Source organism: Cyprinodon tularosa, unplaced genomic scaffold (genome assembly GCF_016077235.1).
Source record: "Cyprinodon tularosa strain WSP-4 unplaced genomic scaffold, ASM1607723v1 ctg306, whole genome shotgun sequence".
Classification (NCBI taxonomy): Eukaryota; Metazoa; Chordata; class Actinopteri; order Cyprinodontiformes; family Cyprinodontidae; genus Cyprinodon; species Cyprinodon tularosa.
In genome coordinates, this window is record NW_024039015.1 from 2,113,697 (window position 1) to 2,130,678 (window position 16,982).

General features: G+C 41.6%; 1 protein-coding gene across 2 annotated transcripts in view; it reads right to left on the reverse strand.

Moving 5' to 3' along the window:
* Nucleotides 1–220: 220 nt before the first annotated feature.
* The window catches only part of LOC119787939 (WD repeat-containing protein 37-like), a 33,349-nt gene continuing 16,587 nt past the window's right edge, over nucleotides 221–16,982 (reverse strand). For both annotated transcript variants that reach the window (XM_038292012.1, XM_038292013.1), the window contains exons 6-14: nucleotides 11,489–11,627; nucleotides 10,995–11,066; nucleotides 10,864–10,908; nucleotides 10,650–10,726; nucleotides 9,295–9,529; nucleotides 8,602–8,743; nucleotides 2,978–3,112; nucleotides 795–909; nucleotides 221–712 (exon numbers count right to left, since the gene is read on the reverse strand). In XM_038292012.1, coding sequence (XP_038147940.1) covers nucleotides 581–712; nucleotides 795–909; nucleotides 2,978–3,112; nucleotides 8,602–8,743; nucleotides 9,295–9,529; nucleotides 10,650–10,726; nucleotides 10,864–10,908; nucleotides 10,995–11,066; nucleotides 11,489–11,627 — 1,092 coding nt within the window. In that variant the 3' untranslated portion in view covers nucleotides 221–580. The remainder of the gene's footprint in view (nucleotides 713–794; nucleotides 910–2,977; nucleotides 3,113–8,601; nucleotides 8,744–9,294; nucleotides 9,530–10,649; nucleotides 10,727–10,863; nucleotides 10,909–10,994; nucleotides 11,067–11,488; nucleotides 11,628–16,982) is intronic.

Genomic DNA, 16,982 nt, shown 5'->3' on the forward strand with positions numbered 1-16,982 from the left:
GCCTCTTCATCCCGGCAGAATAAATCCGTTTCCGTACATAAAAAAAAAAAAAGATCCAATGTAAACAAGGACAAGGCAAGTAACAGGGTAACAGAGACGTAAAAGGCTAACTGTGAAAAGCATCCACGGGGCGTCTGTCATCTTTAAGACAAATGGTTTAGAAACGCTGCAGGTGCGACCTAAACGACCAACAGGGCGGATAAGACGCCGGATCCATCAGGCCACGTCATCATATACACACACGTCATACACACTGTGCTGCACTGTGAAGGATTTCTCCACCTGCTTTTGGAGCGACGTTCGCAAACTGAGGTTATCTGCATGCAGGAGGAGCGGTTTGGCAGTAACTGAACAACAGTGAAGGATGCAGCGGGGTCAAACGTGTATTTCCACACAAAAATTGGCACAAATCACAGTCCATGCTAACATAGAGGGAGTCCGGATGACAAGGTCGGATTTACGGCCTCACGCGCACCAGCTGCAGTAACGGTGAGTTTTAACCCCCTTGAAATGTGGGTCGCAGGACGACTGTGTTGGTGTGTCTGAGGCCGCAGGGTTTAGAACGTGCGGATGGGTCCGATCACTTCTCCTGCAGCAGGGCGGGGATGTTGATGTTCCAGCCGATGGCCTGCCGGTCGAAGCCGCAGGTGAACAGGTTGCACGCCTGGTTCTCCTCGTTCCACGCCGTGCAGCACACCATCCGCCTGTGGCCCTGCAGGAAAGCAAACGGGTAAATAAAAATAAAATAAAGACGGGTTGCAGGTCGGTTCTGGTCTGCGTCGTTCTCTCCTTACCATCCGGTTGCTGCGCGGAAGTCTGACCAGCCTCAATCCACTCATGTCAAAGAGGCGGACTTGGCGGTTGTCGTGCGGCAGAGCGATGATCCTCTGGTTGGCCGAGACGCTTATCCTGGAACATCAGAGAGAAAAAAAAAAAGGCTATCCACACTGCTATCCAACGCTATCCACACTGAAAGAAAATCTAAATCTAGATAAGTCTTTTTTTTTTTATAAGTGCATTTGTTCTTGGATTGAGGAGATAAGAGATATTTTGCCAAAGTAACAAGATTATTTAAGCTTAAAATAAGTAAACATGATTGCATTGTCTTATTTCAAGTGCATATTATCTAATTATCTTATTTCAAGAGGAAAAATACTCATTCCATTTGCAATAAAATTAAGGATAAATGCACTTAATTTAAGAAATTTTTACTTATGCCTAGATCGTTTTTCTAAGAGACTCTAAGAGACACCACCCAGCAGATTTATCAGCCACCAATCAAACTCAGAGAAAACTTTTCAGAATCCTTATCTAGTTAAAGGTCCAGTAGGAGATCTTTTGTGACGCATTTTTTAACCATGTGGCTTGAATATCTGACCAAAAGCCGCGTAGCAAGCAGTGAAATAGAAGGTCTGGAAGTGAGACAAAAAAAAATGGACCCTGCTACAGTTAGAAATCAATGAGTAATGTCCACCAATCACAAAACACGGTCCGTGGTCCACTATTGGTTCCTGACATGTCAATCAGGGTCGTCTACTTGTCCCTCCCCCCTGTGCGTGCACCCTGACACATGAGGGAATCAAACCCCCCCGATTCTCATGCAAGCGCGAGGACCAGTGACGTCACGTACACATGACGTTACCTAGTTAAAAGCCAAGTATGTCGTGCATCTAAAAATTTAGTCAGATTAGATCTATACGGTACAAATGTGTGTTTTTTGTTATGACAACGCGATCGGCCAGCAACTACCCAGATCCACACCCACAAAGCAAGGAATTTTTTATCCACCTCCACCTCCACACCTGCTATTCAGGCTTCACTCTGATAAGTAAACACGGCTTTGACTAAGGCTAGGTTTTGTTAGGAATCTCACCATTCAATTCGATTTCAAATATTGCTGTTGCGATTCGATCCGATTGAATTCGATTCGATTCGATGCTGATTTTTGAAGCTGTGTGACTGCAGGAGTTTTAAGAGCAGCCTGGGATGCCAAGTTGAGCACAAAACAGCCAACACGTAATAGCTCAGTGATATCGACAGCAACTAGCATGTTGGCAGCATTATCTGTAACAACAGCGGCTACTTTTCCAGTTATGCCCCATTCGTTTATTGCCTCCATCAAAATGTTGGATATGTTGCTCCCTGTGTGACTTCAGTGAAGCAGGCTGGTCTGAAGCACATTTGAAACCAATTCCCACTCATTTGATATGAAATGAAAATGCGTAGTGCGGTCCGAGTGTCTTAAACATGTCCTTGAAACCCTCGTTTTTAACAACACTGTACGGTCGTAGATCCTTGCAAATGAATACGGCCACACTTGGTGATTTTCTCTGCGCGAGAACTTGGCGGCAGTTTAGAGATAAATGATTTGTCAATTTTTGTCTGGAGTCTGGCACAGCTTACAAACTACCTTGCTTTTGTCGATTTCCTGAGTTCCGGATTTCTACAGGGGGAAAAGAATGAGCCTAAACGTCTGACTTAAAAGTTGGTCTTCTGCTGGTGCTCGCCATGACTGTTGTGTGCTCTAATTCAGCCTCTGCACTAGCTGAGAATGGTAACCAAACCGACAGCGCCCCTAACGGTCAGGAGGTGAATCGATTCTGAGGGGCTCCTGCATCGATTATGAATTTTGCTTGTAGTAATTGCGATGCATCGATCCTTCAATTATTTTACCCACCCCTAGCTTTGACCATCAAATCCCATGCTGTCAATGTAATGCTTTAGCCACTGATATGTTGTTGTTAGCTCGTGTCACGAGCACTGCGTCTCGGCTGGTTTCGTTCTCAATCTCGGAAACATCCGAACACCTCGACAGACAGCATGCGCGTTAATGCGTTTTGAAGGCGTGGTTTTGTGGGGTGTGCTCAAGGGAGAGGGATGGTTGTGTATATTCAAAAATATATAGAACCGATTTTTCAAGATCTCCTACGCCACCTTTAAATGGGGTATAAGAATTTAAAACGAAGCAAACACCCACCTGTTGACAGCCGAGTCGGTGCGGATTGTCGTTATTGGCGACCTCATGTTCTTCAGATCCCACACCTTCACCGTCCGGTCGTCGCTTCCAGAGACGACGTTGTCCCCCACAGTGAAGACGGCAGACGTCACCGTGCTGCAGAGCAAAAAGCAGCACATCCAGACATTAATAAACTAAAATACCATCTTTAAAGCTTCAAACATCAGTTTTTATCTTTCCAAATGAAAAAGGGACTTTTTTTTTTTTGTTTCCAGCCAGACTCCTCCCCTTCCAGCCCTACTGTTGCTGCAGGAAGTGATCCAGGTTCATGTTCACTGGAATCCACTGAACAGGCGCTGAGAGACGCAACATATTTGATTACATCACCAAGGTTTCACTCTCTGGAAGGTGACATGCTGAATGCTGCGCTTGTAAGAATTTCACCCAGTTTTAAAAAAAAGAAAGACAAAAGGTTTTCTAGATTTAAAGTCTCTCTAAATGAGGATTTTTGCTTCAATTTCTAGAGCGGCCTCACATCCTCACAAAATATGATGAGGAAAATAAAAGGTTTAAAGAAGTTAAGAAGACAAGATTAAGCTCCAGCTGACAGACCAGTCACCCCTGATCTACCCTTTAAAGAAACATTTGAATATAATAAAAATATGTGCAGATTTTAATGGTTTTACACAGTGGGGGTAAGAAAAAAAGAAGGTAGTCGGAATAAATTATCAGTCTTTTTTTTTTCCATCTTTCCTCTACTGTAAAATTAACAGGTAGATAAACATGCTTCAATAAAAAAGATTTTTTAAAAAGCAAAGCGACCTGCATCGGCTGCAAACATTGATAAGAAAAAGGTGTGTTAAGAAGTGGATCAATGAGTTAGAAAAATAAATAAAAAATTCATAAAAATTTCCGATAAGGAGGAAATGATTGAATCTAATATCTTATATGGAGAACAGCAACAAACTGAGCGGATAAAAGGCTTTGATTTTACCTCATTAATAAAAATAAATAGCCGTCATTTGGCTCATCGATTAAAAAGAAGATTTCAAATCATGTGTAAATGTGAGGTTAGGTAAAGTAGAACCAGTTAACTAAAAACAATGATCAGCATGTTTTAAAATCTGAGTTGTGGTTTCTATAATTAGCAGAAGCAGGCCGTACTGCCCCCATCAGAAGCCGTCTGACATCACCGTGTCATCTTGGAGGAATAATTAGAATATCAACTCCCAATAAAACCTCCACATGAACCCTTTAAAGACAGGATTCAGCAAAGCTGTAATATTTCATCCCATCCCCGTTTCCCTTTAGCTTCTGTCTGTTCATGGAGGGAAGCTTCCAAAAAAGATGGGATTAAGTATAGTAAAGAGTATTTTTATTCCCCTCCACACATTCAAAACGCTCTTTTCCAGCTCCTGCATTAATTCAAATCGACGTGGGATTAAGGGCTAATTAGCGACCCAAGCCCGGCCCGATTAGAGGCTGGGGCAGGAGGAGAGAGCTGCACGGATACGGGCGCCTCCTGACTTTGAAGGGTACGGCTCTGCTGGGGATACAAGAGGAGCGGACGACGGGAGGTGAGCACGCTGCGTAATCAGACAAGGTAATTGATTAAAAGGTTGATTAAGGTTAAAGGGTTTTTCATGACGACGGTGAGGAGGGGAGGAGGGTACTTAATGCTCGGCTGGTTGCTGACAGCCAAGGTCAGGATACCTTCAGACTAAAGGGCCAAAAAAACGAAGCCAACAGTCTGACATCAGTGGAGTAATTATATATAAAGGAGGAAACACATAATAAATACCAGTGCATCTCTTCCTATATTATTTTCTAAATGAGTATTCCAAAAGTTTTCACACCCATTAACATATGTCTGCAGACAGAAAGCAGAGTGTTTCACTGGGATTCCACACAAAGCAGGGGATAAATGATCCAGAAGTAACACATACAGCTCTTAAATCTTCAGCACGGAAGAAAAGCAAACCCCAGAGCATGATGCTGCCACCAACGTGTTTTAATTTGGAGATCAATTCCCTGCACGTTTGCTTGCAGCAGACGAACCCTCTGATTGTTTCTTCCAGCAGTTCTTTAATTAAAGGTCACATGTGCTGTGTCAACTATTAATAGATGCTTCCACCTGAGTTGGGGGGGATTTGCAGCTCTTCCAGAGCGACCATGAGCCCCTCTGCTGCTTCTCGGCTCAGACTATGCACACGTCTATGTCTTATGCTCTTTTTAGCTCTAAAACGTTGGAGTAAACTCATCATTTTCTCATGTTTTTCAGCTTTCCTGAAGCTGTTTGCTCACTAGAAACAGAACAGCTGGATTCATACTGACATTAAACCACAGCTGGACTCCATTTGGAAGGCAACGTGCAAACTGTGTGTGTGCCGGTCTGCCGAACAGATGCAGTCAGAAAAACGAAAGCAGAAATTAACGTTTACTCCATTTCTTCAGAAGTCTGTTTTTAAGTCTTAGCTCACACAGATCTGATGTGTGTAAAACATGTAGCTGTTCTGCGTTGACGTTGAAGCATGTGGAAAACCTCACAGCATCTTAAAATGTTGGTGTTTAACACATTAAAGCTTGATATGTAAATGAAAGAGGAGATGTAGAAGAAGTGGTTCTGCTGCTCTGTGTTAAACCTGACAGCCTCTGAGAACCAGATAAGTGCTGGAGTGTTCCTCTGGAGACGGGATAGCAAATCTGCAGGCAACACACACATGCATGCGTGCACGCTTCAACGGAGCGCAATCACAGCGTCTGAGGAAGCCATCGATGGAAGGAGAGACAAACCTGACATGGCATCCCGTTTGTAGAGCAAGCGCGCTGTCGTTTCTGGTTTGCTCGCGGCCGTTTTCTTAGCTCACGTGCGGCTGTCATTACACTGCAATTACGGCGGGGCGGTGGGACGGAGGGTGGATTCTGCACTCTGAGCTGCCGAGCTCCGCTTGTCAGGGAGCGTTAGCCGTAATTGCCGGTGAAGGCGGTGGAAGCGAGAGGCTCTGCCTCTATTAGGCCGTTATCGTTTCTATCTGCGACTGCAGCTTTTACAGGAATGATGGCGTGTTTATGTCATCCAAGCTCCAACATTATGCCATGAGGAAGATCCAGGGAAAGGAGTGAGAAAGGCAGACGATTCGAGCTCACTGCTAACTAATAGTGACAAATATTAAACTGTGGATCCACCTGTGCCCAGTCTAAAATATCTACTTTATTTTCTAAAGAGAGGCACATTAATTAACTGTAATTTCATTTGACAGTCACCAAGTAACCTCAACGACAGGTCGGCGTCTTTAATAGAACAGAATCTTTTCTTTTTTCAAAATATATTTGGAATTTAAACATCAAAACAGATGTTTGGGCTTTTTTTTTTCCAACTCAAGATGAAGCATCTGGTCCTTCTCCAAACTTAGAGTAGAGATATTTTAAGCTTCTTCCCTAACCTCTTATATATCACACGCATTTCAGGTTTAAATGCAACATGATTGAGTCCCTCCACTGTTTCAAGAGGTTTTTACCTTATAATTTAAGCCATGCTTTATCCAAGTGTGGATAAACTAAGATGCCAAACTCTAGGCTTACATCTCTACCATCCTGAAGCTTTTAGATGCACAAAGAAAATCAGACACATTCAGCTGTGCAGAGCCGTTCCTCTGAGTTAGGTGGGTTGTTGAGAACGGGGAAAGATAAAAGCTCTCTACAAAGAGACCTTTAACCTAAAGGGACATCCTTAAAGTTCACGTTTTATTACTGGTTTTAATTAATTACAAATTAAAGGCTTGAAATATTTTAATCTTTTCTTGTCATTTTAATGCCTACATTTTATTTTTTTTTTAAATGTAAAAGTAGTGGAGGCCAGGGGGCGCTAGAAAGATGTCAGAAAACAGAAAGTGAAATCTAATCATTTTTATTAGGATACAATCATTTTGATTTTTTCTAATAATAAATATGTTTTTGAATAAATATAATGATTATTATTAATCATTATAAACAATTTTCTCTTCAAAAAATTTGCAACAAAAACCGACTTTCACAGTCAAATTGGGATTGAGGAAGTACATTTTCTATATTTCGATCCCAAGGGATCTGTATTTATTCATACTCCTTGATTTTATTTAAATGCTCCAATAGAAGAAAAAGGATGAAGAAATTAGTTAAAATAAAAATTCTCGCAATTCATTGTATTTTTTGGGGAGTTTTTCAACTTTATTAATCGTGATTGATTGTTAAGAAAATTAATCATAACTCTTAACTAAACCAAACGAATACTGTCTTCACAGAAACAAGCAAAGTTATCAGAATCTCCACATTTTTGTTCAGTGTTATATTTTTTATATAATGTTAGGAAATATAACTTCTGAAACAATCATGCCATAATCAGGATAATACGGAAGAGGATTAGGGCCACTGAAAAAAAAAAAGTTAGCTGATTTTTACATTTTATTTCAGTTTAGTATGGGAAAAAAGTCAGAATTCTGACTTTAATCTTAAAATTCTGACTTTTTTTATGGTCAGAATTCAGTCAGAATTCTGAGAAAAAAGTCAGAATTCTGCCTTTTTTCCCCCATACTGAACTGAAATAAAAGTTAAAAATCAGTTAACTTTTTTTTTTTCCAGTGGCCCTAATCCTCTTCCGTAGGATAAAAAACAAGAAAGGCTTCATATATTTTCCTCATTATTTAATCAAATCTGCATAAATATTTAACTTAACTTATTAAAAATTGCCAAAAAATAATAAACCCTTTCTATGATATTCTAACTTTGATCTAACATATATAAAATGTTCAAACCTAACCATTGATGTAGAAGCAGCAGGAAGAAAGTTTTTTTTTCTCTATTTAAAAAAGGTAATGCGTGTCGTTTTCACAAGCGGCTGGATTTTATAGGTAGGTTTGCTGCTTTGAAAGCATCGGGAAGGGCAAAAGCCTAGAGGCCACATGGGAAGGACGTAAGGACAGAGGAAAAGAGGAGGGCTGTTAACTGTGAAACACTGGTGCCTAATCTCATTACTACAATTGTCTATGGGAGGGAATTAGAGTGGGATCTGCAGGAATTATTCATGTTGGGATTGTACGTAATGAGCTCGACGTAATCCCCCGCCTGCAATCAAAGGCTGCCAGAGAGCGGCAGCCAGCGAGACACACGTAGGCATGCGCGTAAACATGCACACGCAAACAAACACACACGCGCTGCCTCTCTTACGGCTTTTAAAGAGCAGCGGCATTGAAAGCCGCAGACAAGCCTGACAGCCGTCGCTTTGAAACGAGCGGCTGCAATTGAGTGTTAACAGCGAGCGAAGTGCCAAATTACACAGAGTGGGGGATTAACGCTGAAACGGACAGATGAATGAACAGGAGAGCGAGGGAGAAAGAGAGGTAGGAAGAGACGGCGATAGGAGACAGAGACGAAAACTGTCCAAGTGAGGAGAAGTGCTCAGTAACGAATGAAAGGCAAGTGGAGGATTTGGCTTAGAGCAATAAAGTCTGCAGATTAATGCTAAAGGAAAAAAGAGGGAAGAAGGTGACTGGAGGGAAACACCGGACTGGGAGACCAAACAGCACCACCCAGTGGGTGAAAGAAAGACTGCATTATCCCAGCAGGGGAAAACTGACAGCAAGAAGACACATGGAAGAGCAGAGACTCACTCGGTGTGTCCCTGGAAGACGTTGACGGAGTGAATGGACGGATCCCTGAAGTCCCACAGTCTGAAGGTGGTGTCCCTGGATGAAGTGACCACCAATCGCTGAGTTGGGTGGGTGCAGCAGTGGGTCAGCTCCTGGTCGTGGCCTGCACACACAGCGTCAAAGTTTGATCTCAATAAAAATAAAAAATAAAACAGATTCCTGTCTGGCAGATCTAGGCATACTCAGACCTTCTGTTCCTGGATGATGCATTGAGGAGTCCTGCACCAGTTAGCAGGTGTTGTTTGAACACATGAAATTTTATTTATAGGAGCAACTAAGAAGAGACTTTTGGGATTTTATGAAAAAAAAACATTAATAGCTAGGGTTTAACCTTATGCAGAATCATGGTAGTGGCTGCATCATGCTGCGGGGATCCTTACTACAGAATTCAGGTTAGAGGTGACGACCCATGAAGACAAATGGATGCTGCTGCTTTCAGAGTTTCAATCTACAAAACCCTCCAAGGCCACATATTTTTCCTCCTTCAAACTCGTGGAAGGATGATTATATTGAGGTTAAAGGCTGTAATTTGGCGACATGTTGATAGTTCAGCTTGGACTGAAACAATTTCAGAAAACAGCAGGTTTTCTCCTCCATTTAACAAAAGGAAAACATTGTAACATTTTCCTACAATGCTATCAGCCAGTGCCGTACCGGTCAGAGTGTGAACCAGCTCAGACGTCTCAACCTCGTACAGGTTGGCGGCTCGATCCCAGGAAGCGGTCACCACCTGCCGGCCTCCAACCAGCCAGTCGGCTGCGATCACCACACCTTGGTGGCTTTTCAGGGTTGCTGTAGCAACTCGGACGGTGGGGACCTCAGAGGGGCCGTCTCCATCCACCTCCCCCTCCTCTCTGTCGGACGAGTCCTGGTCGTCATCACACGGAGCCTGCAGAAACGGACGAGGCTGTTAAAAAACACTGCGTGAAAAGAAGCACAAGTAACCTGTTGCTAAAACTGAAATTTAGACTCTGAAACACAATTTCCTGCATTTTGAGGTGGAATGCAGCAAACCTTTTGTCTTTGATTATGGGAAGTATGTGTGCTTGACTAGAGATGGAAAATTCATAATGAAGACATGAGATGTTTTAGAGCTAAATCATAACAATCAGAAAGTGTAATACTACCTTCACACGTGCTTTCAGCATCAAAAAAGTGCCTGCTACTTTATTTTTGAAGCTTATACACATTAAGATCAGACGCAGCTCAATAGCATCTTTAATGCTCCTGAAGTACGTCCAGTAAAGTGTGTCCAGATGCGTCTGATGCTTCTGCTGCTCCTGTGTTCAATGGCAGAGAGCGGCTTTGCTATACTTGCTGTGATCAGTGGGGAAAAGTAGTTTTAATATGTTTTTAAGCAAGAAAGTCAACCTGAAAACATCGGTGCAGTCATTTCAGGGTTTTTTTCCAGGTATGTGATAAAAACTGCAGGCACCAGAATAATAATAAAAGCGAACATTTGACTTTGACATTTTAAGTTAATTTAGGAGTTAGTAAACTTTCAGTGGAGGGAACATTCTGCATCAGCAGTGATGTCTATCAGCTTCTCTGATTGGTTAATGTGGCGCGACGAGCAGGAAAAATAAACATTTTCCAACTTTAGCTTCTACTGCTTGTGATATATTTGAACATCTGAGTGAAGTTTCCCGGGCAAAAACAGGGTATGTATGGCTGTATACTTGCTAGCTAAAAGCCTGGCTCCAGGTCTCTGCGGTGTGTTTCTACAGTTGGAACAATTCTCCAGACAGACAGCAACACAAGTAAAAGACCAACATGCAGAATTATTGAAGCAACACCATCCAGGACAAGGGGCTAAAATTATGACCTAAACCAGAAATGTTTACTCAGATTTGTTTTTTTTAGACAGAAACAAAAAGTTCTGCACTTTTTTCCACCAGCATTAATGTAAATAACTGGTTCCAGCTGTGAGCCTCAGCTGAGAAGCTCTCTGCTTCAACCCTTGAAGCCGTTTCAGCTTGCTGTAGAAATCAGAGCACAAAGCTACTCACGCTGACATCTGGCGGAGGCTGCGGGGCCGGGAGCTGCACCATGTAGCGCCAGATGTGAGCCGTCTGGTCTCCGGAGGCTGCGGAAAACAGAAGAAAAAAAACAGTCATTAACACAGATTCCCACCCAGACACTGCGGATGTCTCAGGAAACATCCAACCTATTGACGCAGATGCAGCCGAAAAGTTTAAACCCTGAAAGTATTCGCATCCATACCTGTGAGCGCCATCTGCTCAGTGGGGTGAAATTTGATGGAGTTGACTGGAACAAAAAAAATAATCAGAAAATGTCAGTTTCTTTCCAAATGCAGAAGAAAAGACGGTAAAGACTCATTTCCAGCAGCATACCTGATCCTGCATGGCCAGCGTACCTCAGCAGACATTTCCCAGTCTCTATACTCCACAGCAGAGCGGAGTGATCTGTCAGAGGAGGAAGGGAAACACCATGAAACCTGTTGACCCTCAAACCAATCAGCTTATTCTGGTTTTTATATTTACACTGCAAAAACTATCAAGAAATAAGTAAAAAATGTATTAAATTAAGTGTATTTACCCTTAATTTGAGTAGATAAATAAGATGATCTGCCAACGGAATGAGTATTTTTACTCTAAAAAGATAATTAGATAATATGCACTTGAAATAAGACAATGCAATTGTTTATTCTTATTTTAAATGTAAATTGTCTTGTCCCATTGGCAAAGTGTCTCACTAACTCCTTAATTAAAGAACAAATGCACTGGTTTTAAGAAAAAAAATGATTTATTTAGATTTCCATTTGTTTGCAGTGTAGGACCATTTAATCTATTATGGTTATTAAATGTATTCTGGTTAAACCGTGTACCAGCAGAGGCGGTGCCAAGCACCACCGGCTGTGTCCGGGTGACACCGAGGTCCCAGATGCCGTCCCGATGGCCGATGTACTCCTTGAGCAGCTGGCACAGAGCGCGGGACCCTGAGGTGGCCTTAAAACTGGAGACTATCTGCAGGGAGAAGGAAGAAACATGGTAGTGATATGCTTTAAAAAAAAAGAGAGAGAGAGAACTGACATTGTTCTGAAGCAGTTTACCATGAAAACTAACCCTTCACACCTTCATCACATTTAAGCCAGCAGCTTCAGCGGATTTTATTACTTAACAGACCAACCCAAAGCAGAGCATCCGTTTAAACCAGAGAGGGAAGGATACATTCACAAAAAATTAGGACAAAAAAAAATCTGAAAAGTGTGGCATGCATTTCTATTTTTAAGAACCCCACATTTTCTTTCTATCCTTATATCCAGTTACCTCTAATTGCCTTGCTGGAGAAAAGCCTTTCCAAAGCATGATGGTGCACCCAAATGTTTTTTTTTTGGTTTGTTTTTTTTATCCTGCTATGATAATAATGCAGGTTAATACTGAGATGATCTCTTTAAGGCTGATTTATACTCCCGGTCGTTTGCACGTGTGTCGAAGTGAACGCAAGTATTCCCCGCCCCCTCCGCAGACGCTCTGCTGCACCTCTCCAAAATTGTAGGTTTCTGCAGAAAGTGGCGCAGACAGGAGGCCTCCGATTGGTCAAATCTACATCCGTTCTACACTATGCATATTTCCTGTTTGGTACCTTACTGGTTTGTTTTGTTTTTATGATCGCCATTGTGGAAAACAACTCGTGAAGTTGGACCAGCTAGAAGAGCGATGTGTGCAAGAACGCTGGGACCCTTTTTCCACCTGGATCCCCACTCTTTGTCGCCCTCATGTCCCTCCGTTGTCGCACAAACTCGCCCCCACTTCCTCACCGCCTCGACCGTATCTAGACCCACAGCTAGTTCGTGATTGTCCCGCTTGCGTTGTGGCGTGGAATAACAACGCTTCATTATTGGGCACAAATCAAAAATATCTGCGACAAGCTCACTTCGACACACTGCTGCGGGGAGTATAACCAATCCTTAAAGTGTGATATTTACCAACTTTCATCTTCCCTCTCCTTCTCATCGGTGACTCCATCACTCTATGGCTTTCAGCACTTTGGATAACTCTGTCCTCACATCAGCATTAAATAAAACACCTAAAAGAAGTCTAACCTAGCGCAAGTATCTTATTGCACTGACAGATTATCCCAGTTATTTTTACAGATATTTCTCTAAAACTGATTGATAATCTAACATAATCTGCTTTAGATTAAGTTAAAACAACACCAAAACGGCTTTTTGACTATATAGAAGATTAGACTTAGTTAGAAGAACACCTTTTGCACTCCAAACAGTCCTTTGAGATCTGTACAGCTCTTATAATGACAACATATTGAGCATAATCACTGACAGCACAATGTCTCACAGCGAGGATGGTGTATTCTAGCTGGCGTCCAATAAATACAATGAACTACCTCTGCACAGGGCTAACACAATAAAACAAGCACACCACACTTTTCAGACTTTTGCAAATGAAGAAGTTTCTTTCTTCCACTGTAGAGTTACACTCTGGTTTCAGCAGGTCTAATATATAAAACCAGTAAAAGAAAAAGGAGGAGTTAAGGTAGTATGAATACTCTTGCAGGGCTCTGTATGGTAGCATTACTAGCGCATGCACCAACAGAAACACTAGATTAGTATCCCAAGTTCCACACTTTTAAAAACCGGCATTGCTGATTTAACATGTTTATATAGTAAACATCACAATGTTACTTTTAGGATGGGTCTAATCTAATTTTTGCTTCTGGTCAAGCAGAATAACAGATTAGATGCTAGTTGGTTTTCTAAGCATTACTGCATCTCCTTAGCTGATCTGCTTCAGGTTATCTCTAAACCTGAGACCGCTGCTCTCGTTCATCCTCAAAAGTTTGAGAGCATTGAAAATATTTCAAAAACCTGCTCAATTTGGTGACGCTGAAAAAAAGACATAACATGATGAGACATTCAAAGAACCTGATGATTTATTCCAGAATGATTTAATGTAAAAAAAACTGATTGTGAGCGACGGTTTCTCTGATCTAAAAGAGTATATAGAGCAGACAGATGAGTGGCACATGTCTAAAAATATCGGGTGCTCTGGTTACAAGTAGCCTTTCGCTGCTGCAGGTGCCCACATAGAAAGTATCACAACAGTAAGGTTTGGGTTTCTATTTTAACAGAGCTGGAACAGCTGAGGCTGAACATGCTGCAGAGGCCAAAGCACGCGACAATAGCGACAGGCTTAGATCCATGGCAGGCGCAAGAACTAATTATGTGGATTGAAGGATTACAGTGGTAAAGAAACATGGGTCATTCCAGACAAAGGTCAACAAAGCCAGAGGTAGTTCACTTTATTAGTTTTAACCCAGGTCGCTTTATTAGAGCAATGGATTCTGATGCATTAGCTGTTAGCAGACGAGGCTAACAGGAGGTTAATCTCTATGCTGTCCTCCTTGATCCTCTTGTCCTCTTCTGTTTTACTTTCAGAGCAGAATTAGAATCTGTTTCTCTTTCGAGCTCTGGATTCAATTTAGCTTTTTCTTTGTTATATTGAGGAGAGAAACAAACAAAACAAAAACAACAACTAAGTAATCATAGTTGATTGAAAAGTCCCAGAATTAATGAATGGTTCAACCACAGAGTCTGACTAGTACTACTTTCAGAAGCTATAACTTTTATTTTCCACACAGGTGAAGATTTGTAGAAAAAAATCCTTGTAGTAAAAATAAATGTTTTTTTGCTGTTGAAAATATTTTAACTGAAACGTAAAAAAAAAATAAAAAAAAATATAAAAATCCAATCATAACTTAATTTAATAAATATGAATGAGAATTTGTTTTCATTCATGCTTTAAAGTCGTAGCAGCTGTTCCAACCGTTGCATTTCTGAATTCTCCCGAGTGGTGCCCGGGTGAATAAAGTGAGTGTGATTGGTCGATTATCAAGGGTGCGGGATTGTTGTGGGGAAGGTTCGCAAGCATCAGAAGCATCTTGCTAACCACTTAGCAACTTAGTGCTAGTAGGTTCCTAATGGGAAATTACATTGGGACCTAGTAGCATTAAATCAGTGACTTAGAAACGACACTAGCTACGTTTACATGCGCAAAATTTCCCCGATCCGATCCAAACCTTGGTTGATCGGAAATTCAAAATCTCCGTTTACATGGACACTAAATGAAATGATCCGATCATGACGTGTGTATACATGTACCAAGCGTTGGATCAGATTAAATCTTTTAAGCATGCGCAGAACTTCCTGCCAAACTTGGCAGTTCTGTCTGCGTCTGGTTTTTGGGAGGCCTGACAAACGATGCGCTCGGAGCGAGCGGAAAGAAAAACGGAGAGAGGAGGAAAAAAGCGCTTGGCAGCGAAATGTCCGAGAGAAAATGTAGAGAATGAGCGATTGAACCGGCGTGGGAGAGCGAGTGGGCTGTGGAGAGAGAAAAGAGGAAGAGGAGGAGGATAAATTCCTGCTTCCTGCAGCTTTAAATGAACTTGAGTGTATAAGTCGGCGTTCCTAGACTCCTCTCGCCATGTTGTTCACAACAAGAGCGAGAGCGACCGGTGGTTTCCTGTTGTTGACAAGGCGGAAAAACGTCACGCTGACGTCGCACACATGCGCAGTGAAGATTATTTTACTCTTAAGATCCGAATGGGTGTTTACATGGACGCCAATCGGAATGGCGATCGGCAAAAACCACCTCTCTCTTTCGGAATTAAATTTAGATCCGATCGGACCGAATCGGATTAGAATCTTCAGTCTGACATGTTTACATGAAACATTTGTGATCTGATCAGGCCTTCAATCCGATTATTTGTGTCCATGTAAACGTAGCTACAGTCAAGGAACGCTATGGACAGAGGAAACATGCAAGAGGAGGAGAGTTTTGTGTCAGAGGTCATGGAGGAGTCTCCTTCATACATTTTTTAAACAGCCGTACATGTTTGAGCCCTTGCCTCGCAACGCTGCCAGTTCTGTTAGCTCTACGCCTGCCGATGACACAGACGTCCATCCCCATGTGCACAATGGGAAAGTAAATTATTCTTATTTCGCTGGGAAATATGAATCAAGATGCTATGACCGAAAAAAATTTATTGAAAGATGACAGTTGACATATGATTGGCCGAATTTAGGTGTACAAGCTGATGTATAACTAACTGGCCTGCATAAGGTAACGAGAAAACCCCCACCAATTTTAAGACAGGATTTTTCTCAATTTTGGGACAATAATGTCTGATGAAGAGTACATTTATACACATATTTAAGCTGGAATTATTAGACATTTAAATATGACTTCCCTACCATTTTAAATTAGAGTAGGCAGGAACTTTAATCCAGTCACAACTTCTTTTTAACCTTGGGGTGTAAAATGACATTTCACAGCAGGCCACTTCTTAAAATGGAAAACAAGAAAACAGACGACTGAGATACTGATCTTCATATGTCAGAAACTAACTAAACGAAAATGGCAATCCCCTCTAAAGTCAGTCAGAACTGTGGGCCTGGTAATCCTGTTGCAGTCTGCAGCACCATTGTCCCTTTTAACTAAATTAATGTAGAAAACATGAGCTGATGAAGGATTTTGGTCATCCAGAACAAAAAGAGGCTTAAATAAGAGAATCCTGGACATCAAAAATGTGAAAAAAACGAAGGTTGCTTCTCTGTCCAAACTACTGATATTTAGGTAGAAAACTGCCCAGCGACAAACGTTGTGGGTAAGATAAACAGCAGCATGATTTCATGCAGAAACATTAGGGGACAGTTTCAAATGTGGTCAAATCATATTACATTCTTTTAAATAAAAAAATACATCTACTATTTAAAGCATCTGACTCTATTATAAACGAGGGCTACGTTCACATTGCAGGCCTTGATGCTCAATTTCGATTTTTTTTTTGTGAAATCCGATTTTCTTTGTGTTGCCGTTCAGACTTCCAAATATATGCGACTTGTATGTGATTACCTGTGTGAACTGCATTCATACATTGCAAATGTCCTGCATGCACAGTAGAGGACGCAATGACATCACAGGCAGGCGTGCTCTGTGTTTACGGATGTAAACGTCAATGGTAGTGCTGGAGCGCATCTAGCGAACTTTCCCAACATTAAAAACTCAATCTTTTCAACATATATATATATATATAAATAAAAATAAAAAGACTGCTCTCCACATTATGGTCCTCACCAGGAGTTATAAAAACCTTTTGGTCTAATCAGAAGAGCTGAGACACAAATATGAAAGGTATCTACTACTTTTAGTTTTTATTGGTTCAACCTGTATGAAACGAAACCTGCGGGTGGTTTTTTACCAGACTTATCCCAACAATAACACTGGCTATTTTAGGCTTCTTCAGTTCTGACCATTGGTTGAGAGAATCATGAGGTTTTCTTCCACATCAGAGGCGTATTA